This window comes from Papilio xuthus, unplaced genomic scaffold, assembly GCF_000836235.2.
Source record: "Papilio xuthus unplaced genomic scaffold, Pxut_1.1 DF824655.1, whole genome shotgun sequence".
NCBI classification, from domain to species: Eukaryota; Metazoa; Arthropoda; class Insecta; order Lepidoptera; family Papilionidae; genus Papilio; species Papilio xuthus.
This window is the reverse complement of record NW_013533994.1, coordinates 4,163,961-4,180,061: the sequence shown is the minus strand read 5'-3', so window position 1 is coordinate 4,180,061 and position 16,101 is coordinate 4,163,961. Positions and strand designations below refer to the sequence as shown.

The 16,101-nt window shown below is 35.0% G+C and overlaps 1 protein-coding gene across 5 annotated transcripts in view; it reads left to right on the top strand.

Moving 5' to 3' along the window:
- Positions 1 to 15,949, top strand: part of sky (GTPase-activating protein skywalker) — a 60,930-nt gene extending 44,981 nt beyond the window's left edge. The window contains exons 5-14 of one of the 5 annotated variants that reach the window (XM_013325710.1): positions 4,624 to 4,748; positions 6,454 to 6,597; positions 6,733 to 6,917; positions 7,005 to 7,170; positions 7,644 to 7,673; positions 9,490 to 9,582; positions 10,577 to 10,735; positions 11,071 to 11,174; positions 12,400 to 12,552; positions 12,967 to 15,949. In XM_013325710.1, the coding sequence (XP_013181164.1) occupies positions 4,624 to 4,748; positions 6,454 to 6,597; positions 6,733 to 6,917; positions 7,005 to 7,170; positions 7,644 to 7,673; positions 9,490 to 9,582; positions 10,577 to 10,735; positions 11,071 to 11,174; positions 12,400 to 12,552; positions 12,967 to 13,108 (1,301 nt within the window). In that variant the 3' untranslated portion in view covers positions 13,109 to 15,949. Of the gene's footprint in view, positions 1 to 4,623; positions 4,749 to 6,450; positions 6,598 to 6,732; positions 6,918 to 7,004; positions 7,171 to 7,643; positions 7,674 to 9,489; positions 9,583 to 10,576; positions 10,736 to 11,070; positions 11,175 to 12,399; positions 12,553 to 12,583; positions 12,716 to 12,966 lie in introns of all 5 variants that reach the window. The other 4 variants (XM_013325711.1, XM_013325709.1, XM_013325712.1 and 1 more) reach the window with 4 other exon arrangements.
- Positions 15,950 to 16,101: the final 152 nt, after the last annotated feature.

Below are 16,101 nucleotides of genomic sequence, written 5' to 3'. Positions count from 1 at the left end.
ACGGACGGTCTACACGGTCTACGTCACACTGCTAAGCAAATGCTGTACTACGTATGTTACGGTACCATTTAACAAATTGATTTTTAAACTTGATGCTCATTTAATAGCTAAATCATGACCTAGACAAAATAAATACGTCACTGCTAAGTGAATGCTAAATTATATCGAGATTACTAACATTACCGGTAGTCTAGATACTTTGCTAGTTTAGTCATTATTTAAAAAATCTTTTATCTCATCATAGATTGAGCTATAAGGAAGTAAATTACTCTGTCGTGTTATGTTGTCAGTAACGGCCGAATTACACAAACAATGTCAAGGTGAAAAACATTCGCGCGGTCGAGGCGATGTTTAAACGAGCGATCGTTAACGTCATAACGGCATATATCAGATAATTGCGCTCATTTTAGTATAATATCGAAACTGTCATGGATTTATAAATGATCTGTGACATAAATTCGTTATAAGCATTTTGAAATTGCACATTTAGTGTACGAAATTACTATTTCATTGCATGTCTTAAGTATGCAATATATAACAAAGTATGTACTCTGTTTTGCTAATGCAAAACTGTTTTCTTAGTGTATGTTTGTACCCCTTGTATGTCTGAGGATCGTGGCAATCACCAGTCAGTTTATAATACTAACTAACCGTTTATAATACGGTACGTCTTAAAAGGAATTGCTTATACACAGTAATGTTTTTTATTCTCTTCTAAAATAATTCTATGCATATGGACTCGGGATAACAAATGTAATAACAGTCCAACGAAAATTGTCGCAAGATTACGAATGAGTAAAGTCCGTGAAACCATGATAAAAAAAAATTAATTGTTAATTTCGTACATTCACGTCCGACAATTTAAAAGTTAATCTTTTTAACCCTTGTTTGGTAAATCAAGTTTACTTCTTCAGTAAAGTAATTACTATAATGATCCGATGTTATTAAGGAATGATATACGATTCTCTGAATCTGTCTTCCGAGTTTATTTAATTTAATACTTAATTCATTTAAGAACTTCATAGTACTCTTTACACCTTACATACATAACTAAATCCTAAGTTGATATAAATAAATAAGTAAAGTGTTAAGTAATAAATAATAATATAAATTGTTTCCTTTCATCCACAGAACTATTGTAGAAAAACAATTCTAGATTACGCGTGGATGACTGATATAAAAAAAAGTTTGTATAAAAAGAAGGATTCTAACAACTAGAAACAATAGATTTCAGTGTAGTTGCTTTAGTAAGATGTGTAAAAACCCTTATAGACAAGACAGGAAAAAGATTTCCAAGCGTTTAATGTTTAAAAAACTAAACGCACAATGTCACGCGTAAACAGTTGAGAAACTGGAGAACTCTTGATAATGAAAGCGGAAACATATTATTTCGACAGTTTTGTCACGTCACGACTTTAATTTGTCGATAGAGTTTACGGTACGTCACTATATTTAAGTAGCAAAATTTATCGATATGGTCAAAGGTCGTGACATTTTCGTCTGCCGTTACTATTTCCAACAATTTTGTTAATCTGTCATTATATTTAATTTGCAGACGATAACATAGTATGGTTATAATTATTTTTAATGTACAAAGATAAGGGTAATTTTAACATAGTAGATAATAATAATCAGTATATTTACCTAGTAAATGTCTTTATTTTTTTAACCTTTGATCTTACAGATTTTTTTGTGATTACGTTGTTTGATAGGAAATGTTTTAAAAAAGTTGTTGCAGACAGTATCTAAATAATATGTACTAAAAGATACATGTTCATTTTAAAATGTTTATTTTGAATTTCGAATACTCTCCGCCATATTGAAAATAAATTGATGAAATGCGTAACGTCGTTGTTCACTTAGTAGTTTGATGGAAAATTTCAAACATTCCGAAAATGAAAGCCGAAAACAATTTTTTTTTTAGCTATGATTTATTACATTACAGTTATTTGCGTACGAAACTAGACTGTTTGGAATTTACTTTTGTAATATTTTAGGCATTTCTCTGTTAAATTAGTGCGATAAAAATAAAACATGAGCTTTGCCTCTCATTTTAAAACATAGAATGCCTAATACGAAATTCCGTGAGAATGTTTTCATAACTTAATCGACAAAATTTGTATTAAAATTAGTCCAGCGCCTCTACCGGGCATAAAATACAACAACAAATCTGAAACAAATTTTGACATATTATGTCGATTACGGTACGAAGGCGCGATGCTCAAATATTCGTGCTAGGCCCTCTAAAGCTGTAAAAGATTCGTCATCGATAAAAATAACATCAGAGTGGTAATATTTTTAACAAACGACATTAAACATACGTAAAGCTTTTTGATTTTGTTATTTTCACCTTTATGCCTTTGTAATTGAATTCAAATTACATCGTATTAATTTGTGGTGGTTTTGTTGACGTTTGTTAACCATATGACCGTGTACATATATGTTTATGATCAATATTGGTTTGTCCGTGAATTACAATCAGAGGTCAAAGACCTTAATCGAAATGTTTCAGTGAATAAAACGGCCTATATTATCTATACTATAAAACTCTATCAATACCTTAGAGGTATTAGGACGGATAGCGCTCTTAAAGAACTAAGTCTGCTTAATAATTTTAATAGTAATTAAACAGACCCTACAGTCTTTGTAAATATAATTTGTTGTGACCTCTCATCAAACGTGAAGTAGGCAGTTGTTAACAGAATTTATGTTATGTAGAAAGTCGAAAGACGAGACTCTCACTGGCATGTTGCCAAACCAGCAATCTGTTGTAGCGTCCATAATGTATTTTTACAATTAAAGTATTGTACCAGTGTTATTGTAAATTGAAAAACTAGTTAAACGTAAACTAAATTGTCTTGACAATTTTCAGAAAAATGACATGTTTAATAAAATATCCACCTGAAAACTTTTTGTTTAGGATCTCAGAAAAGATTTGTAATTATTCGCGTCTGCGCTTCCCGTAGTTCGATTTTTAAATTATATTAGTATCGTCAGCTGTACGAATAAAGTTAGTCCTGGTTTTGTCATGATTAGGCACAAAAATTGATAACATTTGAACGATCTCTATGAAATTGGACATCATTTTGCGGTTGTTATATTTATGTCCGCCGTTTCAGAATTGATTTAAATAATTTGGAAATAACAATCACAAATGTAGAATAACGATTATATAAATTACTCTGTTTATACAATCGTTATATAATAACAATGTATATAAAGATTGGTTTACATTAGCGCAATCTAGCGGGCGTGGGCAGTAATAAACAACCAGCGAGACATTTTTACTACCGGCTATGAGACCGCTCACGTTTTATGAACAATCAAACACTCATTGGCCGCCTCGGACACGTGAATGTGGCTTTATCTGATAAAATTTAATTGTTTGATTGTAGTAGTGATAAATAAATTTGCTATCCTTTGAATATGACTGCCTTTTGGATTAAAATAGCCTTCAGTTCAAGCTTTTTAATATTTAAGATTAATCTCATAGTCAATTGTGAAAATACACATTTTTTCGCCTATTGGATTATGTCCTAAAATTACTTTAAAAACGTTCTGTCTTTCTCTTGAAGAGATTCCATTAAAATTTGTAGAACATAATTTAAAAATACGTAACGTGAAATTGCTTTTTCATATCAAAGTTCTGAATAATTTAATTCGTTTCACGTTAATGGACGGTACAGTTTGCCTTTTCGGCGTTTTCGTATCCCGGGGCGATGGGGGGAAAGGGGGAGTCACTTAGCAACACAGCACTTAGTAACCGCCTAACCTCAAATGGCGGGGTCTCGACCTTTGCTATTAATTTCAAATGGAAATTTTCTGAAACGTTTCTTTTCAGTTTACTCACTTTAACTTTTTAATTCCTTGATTAATAAACCACTTAGTTTATGTATGCCACCCTTTCCCTATCTCCTTGTGTTTATCATAGTGTTTTTCACCCGGCAATTCCGTATAAAAAAATATTTCTTGTTCAATGACCGATATTTATGCAATAAATAACATTAATAAAGGCATTTCAAATGTAATAAAATAGTGACGTTTCTTTATTTACACATTTTAAGTTAAAATGGTTTATACTTTTTTTTTCAAATGGCATTTACGACATTCATAATACGTCTGCAACGATGCTGCATTGCGATGTAGCCTTCAGCTTTCAATTGCGGCTTCAGATATGTCGGGAACTTTTCTAATTTTAACCTGGCACAGATTTTTATTGCACTGAAAATATGCCTTCAGAAAAATTAATGACTACCACGTCAGTTAAAGCTTTATGATCAAACATAATATGTGATTATTACTGTGACTGTTTCGACAGTGGAAACCCATGGTTAGACATGACTCGACTTGTACAAAACCAAACGAAGTATTGCATTTTACGTTACTGTAAGAAATACACTAAGCTGCATGTATTTCTACGTTCTCATATGCATCGTGTTGATTGCCTCTGCGCTTCGTCGCCGTTCCCGCCCAGTTGGCACGATAATTGAACACATTCACATAACAGTGGCCATCGCTGCTCTTGATATTGTGATACTCCAGGGATTTCTAAACTTGTGTGACGTTGTTCATTACTAAGCTATATATGTATCAGTATTAATATAATGTTTTGTTTGTTCGCAGAGGAAGAATGCTACCACTGTATGGCGAGCCTGGTGGCGTCAAAGGAAAAGATGTTCATCACCCAAACCAAATTGCACAACGAAGTCACCTGGAAGACGGTCATGCAGATCGCCAAGAAACATGCCGTAAGATTTGTTTGTGATTTCATTACCACGTACAAACCTTGTATGTAGTCGAGAGACGAAGTACTGATAATTTAAGCAGCAATCACGAGAGCCACAACATTGCTTTTAGAGTGGATGGAAGGGGTGTAGTGTTTTCTACTTTTAAATAGCTAAATAATCTCTAATTGTAGTTAATTATTGCGTTTATAGAACCGCCAACGTACTTTGATCAGGATAGATATCGATTAAGTAAACCTAATTAATAAACTTAAGTCGAGTCGTTAAATAGTCTTCGTTCGTATGAGGAACTTGTATAAAATTCTGAATAAGGCAGTTAGATTGACTTTGTGATTCTGACGACTGATTATTTGACGTGACAATTGGAGAGAAGAGTTCAAAGGTGCTCCATCGATTTGCTATACCGATGTCGTTCACCCGACGAGGGAATCGATACCAGCGGTCACTACCTCTGCCCTCTCGACATTCTTATCAAATATTTATGGGTTCGATTACGTTGTGGCCCTTTGTTGTGGTGTTTGTTCTCGATTACAAGTTATGGTTTATTATAAATAGATTCCTTTGTTAGATACACTGCAATAAATTACAATTTCAACTAGGCTTCTCTCTTCCTATATTTATTTTTTATTACATTCTTTTTTTCTACACAGCTCTTCGCATCTTTTGTCATTTGACATTTTCAATAGGCCTCCGTAATGAAATTATATAAAAACTTATTGATTGTTGCGTTAATCGTATTATCTTGTTATGTATTAGTAAATACAGAAACATTGTTATTCTAATAATAAAAAACGTCTGATGTTTATGTTGCGTGTGATTCCGTGGCGGGTCCGATAGTAGGCTGCATTATAACGCTCTGACACGCAATCCTATAAGGCTTTGTTTACACATGTGATTTTTATATTTCCTAATAGCAACGCACTCGGTTTGCTTCAGCATTGTATGTATACAAATGCAACATAAATAGACTAAAATACAAGCAGAAGAGTTCAATCATAAATAATTTTTTCAAATTATATCAGTTTTTAGATTTAATCTGGAACAAATAATATTTTTTTCATTTATCAACGGAATACGGTAGTGCCTGAAGGTAATTCTATCTAAAACAGTCAACATTACTAGTTTTTTTTTTAAGTTTTCGGTAAGTGTACAACATTCTTTATGCCATTTCAATGTTAATAAACGACATTCAGTGAAGGAACTACTTTTGTGAAGTCACGATAATATGTACTTGAATTTTAGATTTTTTTCTTTTTCCCCTAATTCGTTGTAGGGGCCGTATCGTTTTTAACAATCGGGCTACAACTAATGTTTAGTATTATATAACTAGCAGTTGTAAAGGATATTCTTTTCATAATTTTACTTCTATGGAACAAAACTAGTGACGTAAATTAATTGTATTAAGTTACAATCTGTCAAAATACAATTGCATCTCTTCTCGTTTAGTTTTGGCTTTCTACCAATCACTAGTTTTAGTATATGTTTAAGATACTAATGTCCCACAATAGAACATACGAGACTTACGAGCATGTATGCTTAGATGTATCTGTTTATTAGAAAAGAAAAGATGTATACCAGGACCGCAGCAAATCGATATTCGAAATCGTTTCTACCTTTCTGGGTTGGGCGTTAGTATTTTATTTTTGTTAGTTACTGGTAATATTATCGTTGTCGCGAGTACCCGTAACGCGGGCGTTGCTTGCAGAAGTCGGCCGCGCAGCAGCTGTCGCGGCTGTCTGGCGCCATAGGACCGGAGCGCATCTACGCCGACTGGCAGTGGTGGATCCTCGCTGCACTGCCCTTTCCGCACCTCGTCCGTGTCCTCGACTGCTTCTTTAATGAGGGCATTAAGGTAAGAAAGATTACTAAGATAAATGTAGCTGGAAAAGAAGATTTAGCAAGTGTTTTGATATACCTAGCACATAGCTCTAATTGAGAAGTTTTGATGCATATTATTTTCTCTGTTTTACTAAATATTGTGTTATAGGTGTTCTACAGGGTAGCGCTGGCTATCTTGATCCTTTTCCATAAGCACTGCGCCAACACTAGCTCGGAGTGGTACGCGGAAGCCAGCAAGAGCGGCGTTGACCACGCCATCGACAAGTTCTGCCGCAACATGCCCGCCTCACCCACTAAGCTGCTCCGCACCGCATTCAGCATACGGGCATTGAGGTTTATATAAATTTAATAATTCCGTTTGTGAAATTTTGTGTTATTATTTAAATTATTTCTGTTAATGATTGGTAATTTTGTAAACAGTTCACAGTACATATCACGGGTGTTCATAAAGACGGAGATGACTTTGAAGTCCAAGCAAGTGATAACGGGCTCGCGGCTGGTGAGGTCGCGCTCCTCCGACAATCTACCCACCAGCCAGTCGCAGGTCAACATACAGATGATGTCCCATACCCTCACCATACGAGAGGTCAGTATAAGACGACATATATAATTAACACTAACTTTTAAGACGCATTTCCACCATGCGTGATTCTGCAAACGGACTACGAAAAGCAATTTTAAACGACTCAGTGTTTGTCGCTGTACCCACAGCCGTTCGGAGAATCACGCATCGTTGAAATCCGACTTTACATGTTCAGTTCAACTACTGGAACTACTGATATTGACTACTCTATGTTTTAATAAAAACATTTTTATGAATCTTATTTTACAGATAAAAAACAATCTAAATGAATATTTATATCACAAAAAAGGAAATTTCGTTTTAGATTTTATATAATATTATTTGTATAATGCAACGGTAAATAATTTGAAAGTTAGATTTGATTGTTCATCGATACACATGACTACAGATGTCCAACAAACACACTGCATCCAAACGCAACAGAACAGACCAACTGACTTATAATGTGTTTAGAATTGTTTTTACTTGATTTGCAGAGAATGTCTGAGGAAACGTGCAAACAAATGGTATCGTATCGAAAGCATTAGGCGTGGCTTTGGCTTATCTTTGTCATAAAATCATTCGATTGCGTTCCTAACACGACTAACTTCAGACCACGGATTGACCAGATCCGAACGGCATTGACCACGCGTGTGTCGATCTGTTGCAAGACACATCTCAGACCTTTCTTTGTCAACACGAAGTTATTTTATTTTTCAGTCTGTGTCGCCAGATTTGTCGATGACGGTGTTGTGTTACTTCGATGTGATCATTCCACAAAACATTATCGAATTTAGTTTCTTTTGCTGAGACTTTATTGGATTCAACTTTCATTTCATCTTTAGCTTTGAATGTCAGATTTTTTACTATCTTCATGTTTTTTTTTATCATTGTGTTTAAGTGTCATTTTATTTTTTTGAGGCCAGCATCTGATAATTAATGATGTTTTAATAAAAAGAAATTATATTTTCGTCAAGTTGGCATGCGTGTGAGAAGATCTTGTTAAAGTTTTACAAAATTTAAATGTTTTTCGAGTAACAGGTGATGCGATGAACACGGCTTTTTGAATTAACATAAGCGAGCAGGACATCGCGACTAGTGATGTGACTGTGGCATGTTATCGATTGTTTCGTGTGAGTGCTAACAGTGTGTCGATTTTCCGTTAGGGCTCCCACTCTCCGGGCCCGCGCGCCCTATCGATGGGCGTTTACCCAATACAAACGATCAAGTCGCAGATTCTTGACCTGAGCGAAGTAAGACCTAAGTAGTATTAAGTCACAAATCATAAGTGTCGCTCCGTTGGTAGCTTGCGACATTATCGATGTTTAGATGCACCGCTTAACACTTAGGTGTTTTTTTTTATTTCGTTTATAGCCTAGCTTACAAGATATCTTCGAGATTCGACGTCGTCGCTTCGTTTTTTTTTTCGTTGTTATTTTTATTTGCTATTTTAATCGGCCTAAAGCGTGTAATGGTTGGTTCAGATTCAAAAACAGCTCGTTTTTTACATGTTTAATTATGCTATCTTAAATATAGCGTAAAATCTTTTAATGCAGTCTGTATCAACCATAAAACTTGCATGAAAATATTATACTTCATGTCTTGTAGTGCGTCATTCTACCAGTGTTTGTCAATTTTAATGTTTTCTATATAATTTAAATATATTACGTAAATTAATATTTACTTTTATATCTATAAGCATCAACCCTAAGACGCAAGGTAATTTATTGAATACAGTTGAACCTGGACAACCGAAATTTCAAGGGATCGCGTCATTTTACTCGCTAATCCAGATTCAACTGTATTTATGAAATTGCCTCCGTTACTGTGAGTTTCAACTGCAGTGATTCTTGTATTGAAAAATAATGTCCTCTCTTGAGTTCTCTTTGATGCAATGGAGACAAACATACGTGTCAATACAACGTTAAGGTGGTTGAATCCCACAGTAAGGTTTATAACAATGTTATTATGTAGTACAAAAATGTATCATACATTTTACACCGCTTAAAATTAAAATATTCAAACTTTCGTAATACATTTATATGAATTAATATAACGGCCAAATACTCACGTTGAACACCGAACATTGTATGACATTTATATTTCATTTTAAAGTACTTTAAAATAAACAGTTTTTGTTTTTAATATGCATTACGAGATCCACTCATCCGTTGAATAACCACTATTAGTTCATTTAGAAAGCACATCATATACACCTTTATTACATAAGCCACGACAAAGTCATTCATGACATGAAAGTAAAGCTTTTTTATCTGTGTCACGTATGTACGACTATTTGACTGTGTCAAATAGCATTGACATGAAGTAGCTCGGTGTTCGCAGAGCCCTCGCTCCTCCCACCTGGCCCTGTGGTTCCCATTCCCTAATGCGGTGTTCAAGGACCAGCGCCAGCACTCGTCTGACCTCAGACAGAAGGTTTGCCGGACTAGGGTTGATGTTAATATCACTAACTCGGGCTGTAGATGTCGCGGCGGCATTGATTGTCTATAGTTATACTCTATGCTTTCCTGTCAATACAATCTGTGGAAGTTAGCACTTAGTCTATGGTTGCATTTTAATTTGTCATAGATTAAACAGTGTTAGCACAATGCAAATATTTTAAGTAGTAAATTTAAACGTAATTATAGGTTCTTTACTTTGATCACTTTAAAAGTATTTTTCTTGGGTTATTTCGTTTGTTTTAGTTACCTTTAGAATGTCACCGCGACAAATAATATTTTTTATAATTTACTGTAGACACTAAAAAAGACTCACCATTCAATATTTCACCTTAAAATGATTAGATTTCTTGATTTAATTATTAATACTTTGCGTGGCTAGTTGTGTTAGTGTCCGTAGATATTTTGTTATTTCAAATAAATAAAATAATTGCACCAAATACGATAAATTAAATTAATCACAGTTGCTTTGTAAAACTTTAGTTCAGATTTGATCGTAATTCTTTTTCGTCTGCTAATCACGTGATCCACTAGAAAGGCTTCCTTTGGTTTCTTAGGTAGATTATGGCTTGATTAAGATATCTTTATGTTTATACATATTACCATTGTTAATATTGCATGCAATTTTTGTCTGTATGTATGCTCGTGCAATCCGACTGTCTCAATGTTGTACCATAAGGATTGGATATACGCACTCCGCACAAGTAGATGTCGACTAATATGACACAACTAATTTTGTGTCGTCCTTTTGTCTATGTTTGTCTTTTTTTTATATTTCATAGAATTTAGCGATAAAATACTTTTAATTCTATATTCATTAGAATTGATTTTACATGTTTTTAATATCTAAAAACTTTTTAAACTGCTCAAATGTCATTTAGAGTAGCATAGATAATATCCGGTTACCATAGATTAGTATCGAGTTCAACTAATTTGTAATCTATGGTCTGATCTATGGTCGCGTGTTGCAGCTGTTCACTCTATGGTCGTGGCTGCCGGTGAGGATTACGATGTACCAGCCGGTACTACTGTATACTACAGAAGAGCACGGCTGCTCTCTGACCACCTTTTACGTTCGTGTTGAACATCACGAACCGACGTTGCTAATGATAAAGACGTGCAATAACGAAGTGAGTATACATTTTTTTTTTCAAATTCACTTTTAGACAAAAGCATTGACCGATGAAGCCAAAATTAAAAAAAAAAATACTTTAGAAGCAAGGTATCCAATATGGACCATTTAAAATTGATGTTAGTAATGTTTTATAAAAGTGTGAAAGTTTGGATGGATGTTTGTTAGAAGGTATCTCCGCAACTGCCGCATGGATCTCGCTAAAATTTGGCATAGATGAAGAACGCATAGGCTACTTAACAAGTTTTTTTAATACAAAACGACGTATCGATATGATTCTCTTCCTATTACACACAATTTCTACTTTTTGTATAAACACTGCAAATATTTTAGGTTTTTGGTGCGTATTGTTCTACGCGATGGTTCGAACGTAACCAGAAGGACGAGCGCGGTAACCGACAGGCGTACTTCGGCACCGGAGAGACATTCCTCTTCAGGTAAGGCATCGCTTCTTATGATGTTGCAAATGTCTATGGGTGGCAGAACACTCAATATTTTGACAACTGTGACCCACTGGTTAAGGCGTATTAGACTAGCCGAATCGCCTCGGCGTAAGCGCAGTGTTCACGCGTCGATTACTAGTACTAGCACGTCTTGGACACATGTTACAAAATATAATGAGCTATTTTGAATCTTCTAACAAAATTCTTTTCTTGTTTTTTATTTATTGTATTTTTTTAAATTTATTGTTATCTGTCTATATGAGTCTAATTTTCTAATATTTATGAGGCGTAAAATAACAAAATATAATAAGTTTGCTGTTTGCTGAGATAGATAGGAACCGCAGAATCTTTTCTGTTTTTGTTTAGTTAAGTAAATTTTTATTATACGCCTCTTTAATTAATTAAAATAATTTTATTCAGCTGTATTTCATTATTATATATTTATGTTTAAAATTGCTTTCACTTATTTTCTTTTTTCGCCTTATAATTTGAACTTAAAAGAAGTTTATTGAAAAATATTTTTAAGTTCAGATTGAAAAGAATTGCTAAGTAACAAAACAGAATTTTATCCTTATTCAACTGTTGGTTTGGTTTACTGCAGTGCAAATCTACAGTAAGTCGAATGTTTTAAATTATTTCAATATGAAAGATTCTGTCAGTTCTTAGTAAATCTTTTTACTCGTAGCGCTTCGGGTAAAGTTTGCTTTTCTTACGCGGCTGCACTTATCTTCTCTCTTTTATTTTGCTTTAATTATTTATCTTCTTAGTCTTAACTTTGCACGCATTGAAATTAACTGTAGTTATTTCTTTTTATTCATTTAACAACTTTTTTAATCTTTGCTTAGTTTAATTTATGCTAGTCTTTATATTAAATATATTCTTCACTTTTCTATTACTATTGTTTTTATCTAGATTTTTTTCTTGACAAATGGTTACACTTCATGCACACGAGGTCTTATATCAAATTTTATAATTTAAATTTTTAGTTGACTCTACATTTTTTGTAAGCTTCAAATATCCAAACTATTCAGATATTTAATTGAATTTTGAGAAATTAATGGAGAGAAGATTACTGTGAACTTTAAAATGGGTTTTCACTACAGTACGCTCAGACCGACTATACTTTGATAGTTTTGGAGACTAATTTTATTCTGAGTTGTTATTCTGAGTATAGTGAAGTGAAAACCTTGCTTAAATGAGTGCGGCGTGCGTATTGCAGCCTTTACCCGGAGCGCGCCAAGTACCCGTGGGTGGGGTGCTCGGCGAACGCGGGCGGCGCGGCCGCGGAGGGCAAGGGCGAGGAGCACCGCGTCGCTCACGGCTCCGAGCTCTTCATGGCCGCAGACTCCAAGATGATCACCATCGGCGGCGGGTTAGTCTCACTTCTCTATACCCCCTTGCAGCTTGCACCCCGTGCGCGCCAAGTACCCCTGGGTCGGCTGTCTGCAGGAGACCGAGGGCGACGGCGAGAAGACCTCGCACGCAAACTCCTTGTTTATGGCCGCTGATAACACTATGATCACCATAGGCGGAGGGTAGGTAGACATTGTGACGTAAGTGTCGGCTAGAAGATTATATGGTTCTGTGGAAATCGTGGGGAGTTTTTCTACCGGCTTGATGATGTCAAGTCGGATCAAAGTTCATATCGACTCGATGCGTTTTTCCCGCTAGCATAAAATGAAATATAAAAAATAACATCCTGGTGACAAATGTGTGTGTCGATATGCTAAAACTATACGTATGTACCCAAAGTTCGACAGCTTATGTTTAATATTTAATATTCCAGTGATGGACAAGCGATCTGGATGGACGAGAACATCAGGTTCGGGAAGACTGACCGCTGCTCCACGTTCAACAACCCGCCGCTCTGCCCCAGCGGGGACTTCGAGATACGAGTCCTCGAGGTGTACGGCTTTTCAGGAGCGTAGACCCCCAACACCCACATCACCCCCACACCCCACCCACGGAGAGCAATCTCGTATAGTAGTCTTCTTGTTCCCCACTCACCCCTTATCCTGCGCTGTACACCTCTCAATCGATTCTATTCGATTATCCACACTATAGGACGGTTATTCCGATTAACGATTAATCGATTGTGCTAAAAAATTACTCGATTTGTTTTTTTTTTTGCTGGATTCGACAGTCGGATTGAGTTTTGCCTGATTTGTTACTTTTAAACTCTTTTACGGTATATCAGCAAAGGTATATAGCATTTTATGCTATCTGTTATATTTTTACCCGCGAACTTGTGTTCAGATTTTTAATGACAATTGTTTTTGAAGTCATTTTAAAATATTGCAAATTTAATACTTATGAAGTGGGCAATAGATTACAAAGAAGTTTTTTCGGATCACTAGGATTTTTTAATCGGATCTAATCTTTGCAATCGTGACGTTTTATTTTGAAATATTATCATTATTTCGTCTGTTGAAATTGTATTTTAGTATTTGTAGTAATATTTCAGTGATTCATCACGATATTATTGTTAAATAATCCGATGTATCGACAACTCCTTGCCGTGTTAACACCAATATGTTAACCCTGAGGTTTGTCATCGTGTGACCCCGTAGCCATTATCTGTCAACACAGTCCGTTCAAGACAACGAAAACGGGGACTTAGGTTGTTTCTAAATATATATTTAGTATATTTAATCGTGTTTAGTGTTTCGTGTAAGTACAAAATAGATGTCGTGCCTACTCGAAGTTAATACGCTTAAAATAAAAGCAATATGTGTAATGTGTCCGTGCGAATGTACGGTGTATCGATGTGAACATTCCAGTGATCGCCTTGAGGTCTATACGATCGACCCTAGTGCAACATTAATCGATGGAATTAAAAATCTACCTTAATGCGTTAGACGTAACGTTCATAATATATTGGCAACGATAGTATTCCGTGTTATTAAGCATCCTTGTCGCTTTAAGGCTTGTCGTTTATATTATATTCGAACAGACTATATTCGATTGTCTTTGCTCACAAATATGTACCAAAGAGAATATTCGTAAGGGGCTAAGTCCTGTTTCAAACGTTCCATAGACATTTTCTTAAATATTTTTTTCAAATTGAACGTATTTTACAAACACGCACATTAGATCTTTACAGGTTGATCTAATTTAAAGAGGCTTTATTTTTATTGCAATCTTATGATATATCAAAAGGCGAAATTTATCAGAAAAAAAGACAGGTTAAAAAGAAATGTGTATGGTAACATTTGAAACGGGTGCATACGTGGGGTTACTAAGAAAGTATTGCCACATTATAAATTAAAAATTTCCTGCAATATCGGGTAAAATTGCTTAAATTTTATTAAAAATTCTTGTAAATTTATAATTGTAGCGTTGGTGTTGCCATACCACGCGTCGCATAGTATTATTTATACATATTTGGACGATAATGTGCCAAAAATGGACCATTTCAAAAAAAATATACAAATTGGATGGGTTTTGGCTATCGTAAAGTATTGTTGGAATTTCGCTTTTACTATTTATACGATAAGTATTTACACTTTTCTCTCGTATAGTTCACTGTATGACGAAACTTGATGTGGATAGGATAAATTATTGAAATTCAAAGTAAATTATGCTCTAACGTTAAGATTTGATGATATAAAAAGCAATGCAATATGTTAACTGTTTAATGTCACAAGTTATAAATGATACATATCCCTGCCAGTACAAATGGGGGTTCACTACGCGTTCATATCACTCGCGGGCTTGTTCTGTCTACGCTTCTTTATGTAAATATTATTTCTCCTGTTCCTTTTACTCTGCACATTGCACTGTCTTACTAAATGATAAGCTACTACAAAGTAGATGCAGCAAGAATAATAAAGTTTTAAGGAACTTTTGAGGCTTCCTAATGATTGTTTAATTACGGGACAGTCGCAATGTGCGGAGTCAAGCGTAGCTAACAGCTGTCGTGTATTCGATAAACAATAATTATTATCAGAAGCCTAAGATTTGTTTTTAAATTCAGATTATTTATGTAATTTATTGAGTAGGTAACAAGTATGTTTTGTAGTGTATTGATATAGTACTCTGCGGGGCGGTGACTCGGTCACATGTTACGTTTTAAGGATGCTATATTATTTGTTCGCTCAGTTATTTGAGTAGAGCACTGGCAACACTCGCTCCAGACGACGCGGGGATATTTATAATACAGTAATGCAATAAAACATGAAAGTATGGCCAGTATGTCATTTATAAATTGTGATTACATAGAAAATTAAATAAAAGAATGAACTGGCTACCCTGAGTTGTTCGTCTGGACCGGTGTTGCCAGTGGCGGCGCGCGTCGCTTTATTTTTAAGTTTAAGGTCGCTGCCTCCCGCAGAGCGGCGTCACTCGCGATTTGTTGCTGTTAGCCATTTTGTCGTTGATCAGTGTAAAGTCTAGTCTTTATTCTGTTTTTATTCTTTAACGATATAATATTCTAAATATTTACGAATTGATATTTAAATTGTGCGATTCGGCCCCGGTAGTGGGCAAGTAGGCTCGTGGTTAGTTAGTTTATAAGTACATTTAATGTAAAATATACAGTTATTAATCTCTGTTCTCCCTTTCAGTATTTGTGGTGTACGTTTTTTTTTTTAATGTGATGAATAAATGTGTAGTGTGCGAGGCCAAGATGGCCGCCGTGCGAGCGTTGTTACGATGTACTGTTACATTCGAATAGTTTTAGTCCGTCGCACTCGCGACGGTACGAAACTCGTTTATGGTAATGTAAATGTTGCTTTATAATGTCTACAAAATATATAATCCCATATAAATGACGTTTTATTTACTAACTACCCACATTAACCTTCAACCTAATACTAAGAAAAGAAGTGAAAATATAATAAAGTATTGATGTTAAGAACAGCAAAGCTAAATGTTTTTGTCTTACCCTTCACATAGAGCTGACGTTTTTACCCATAATAGG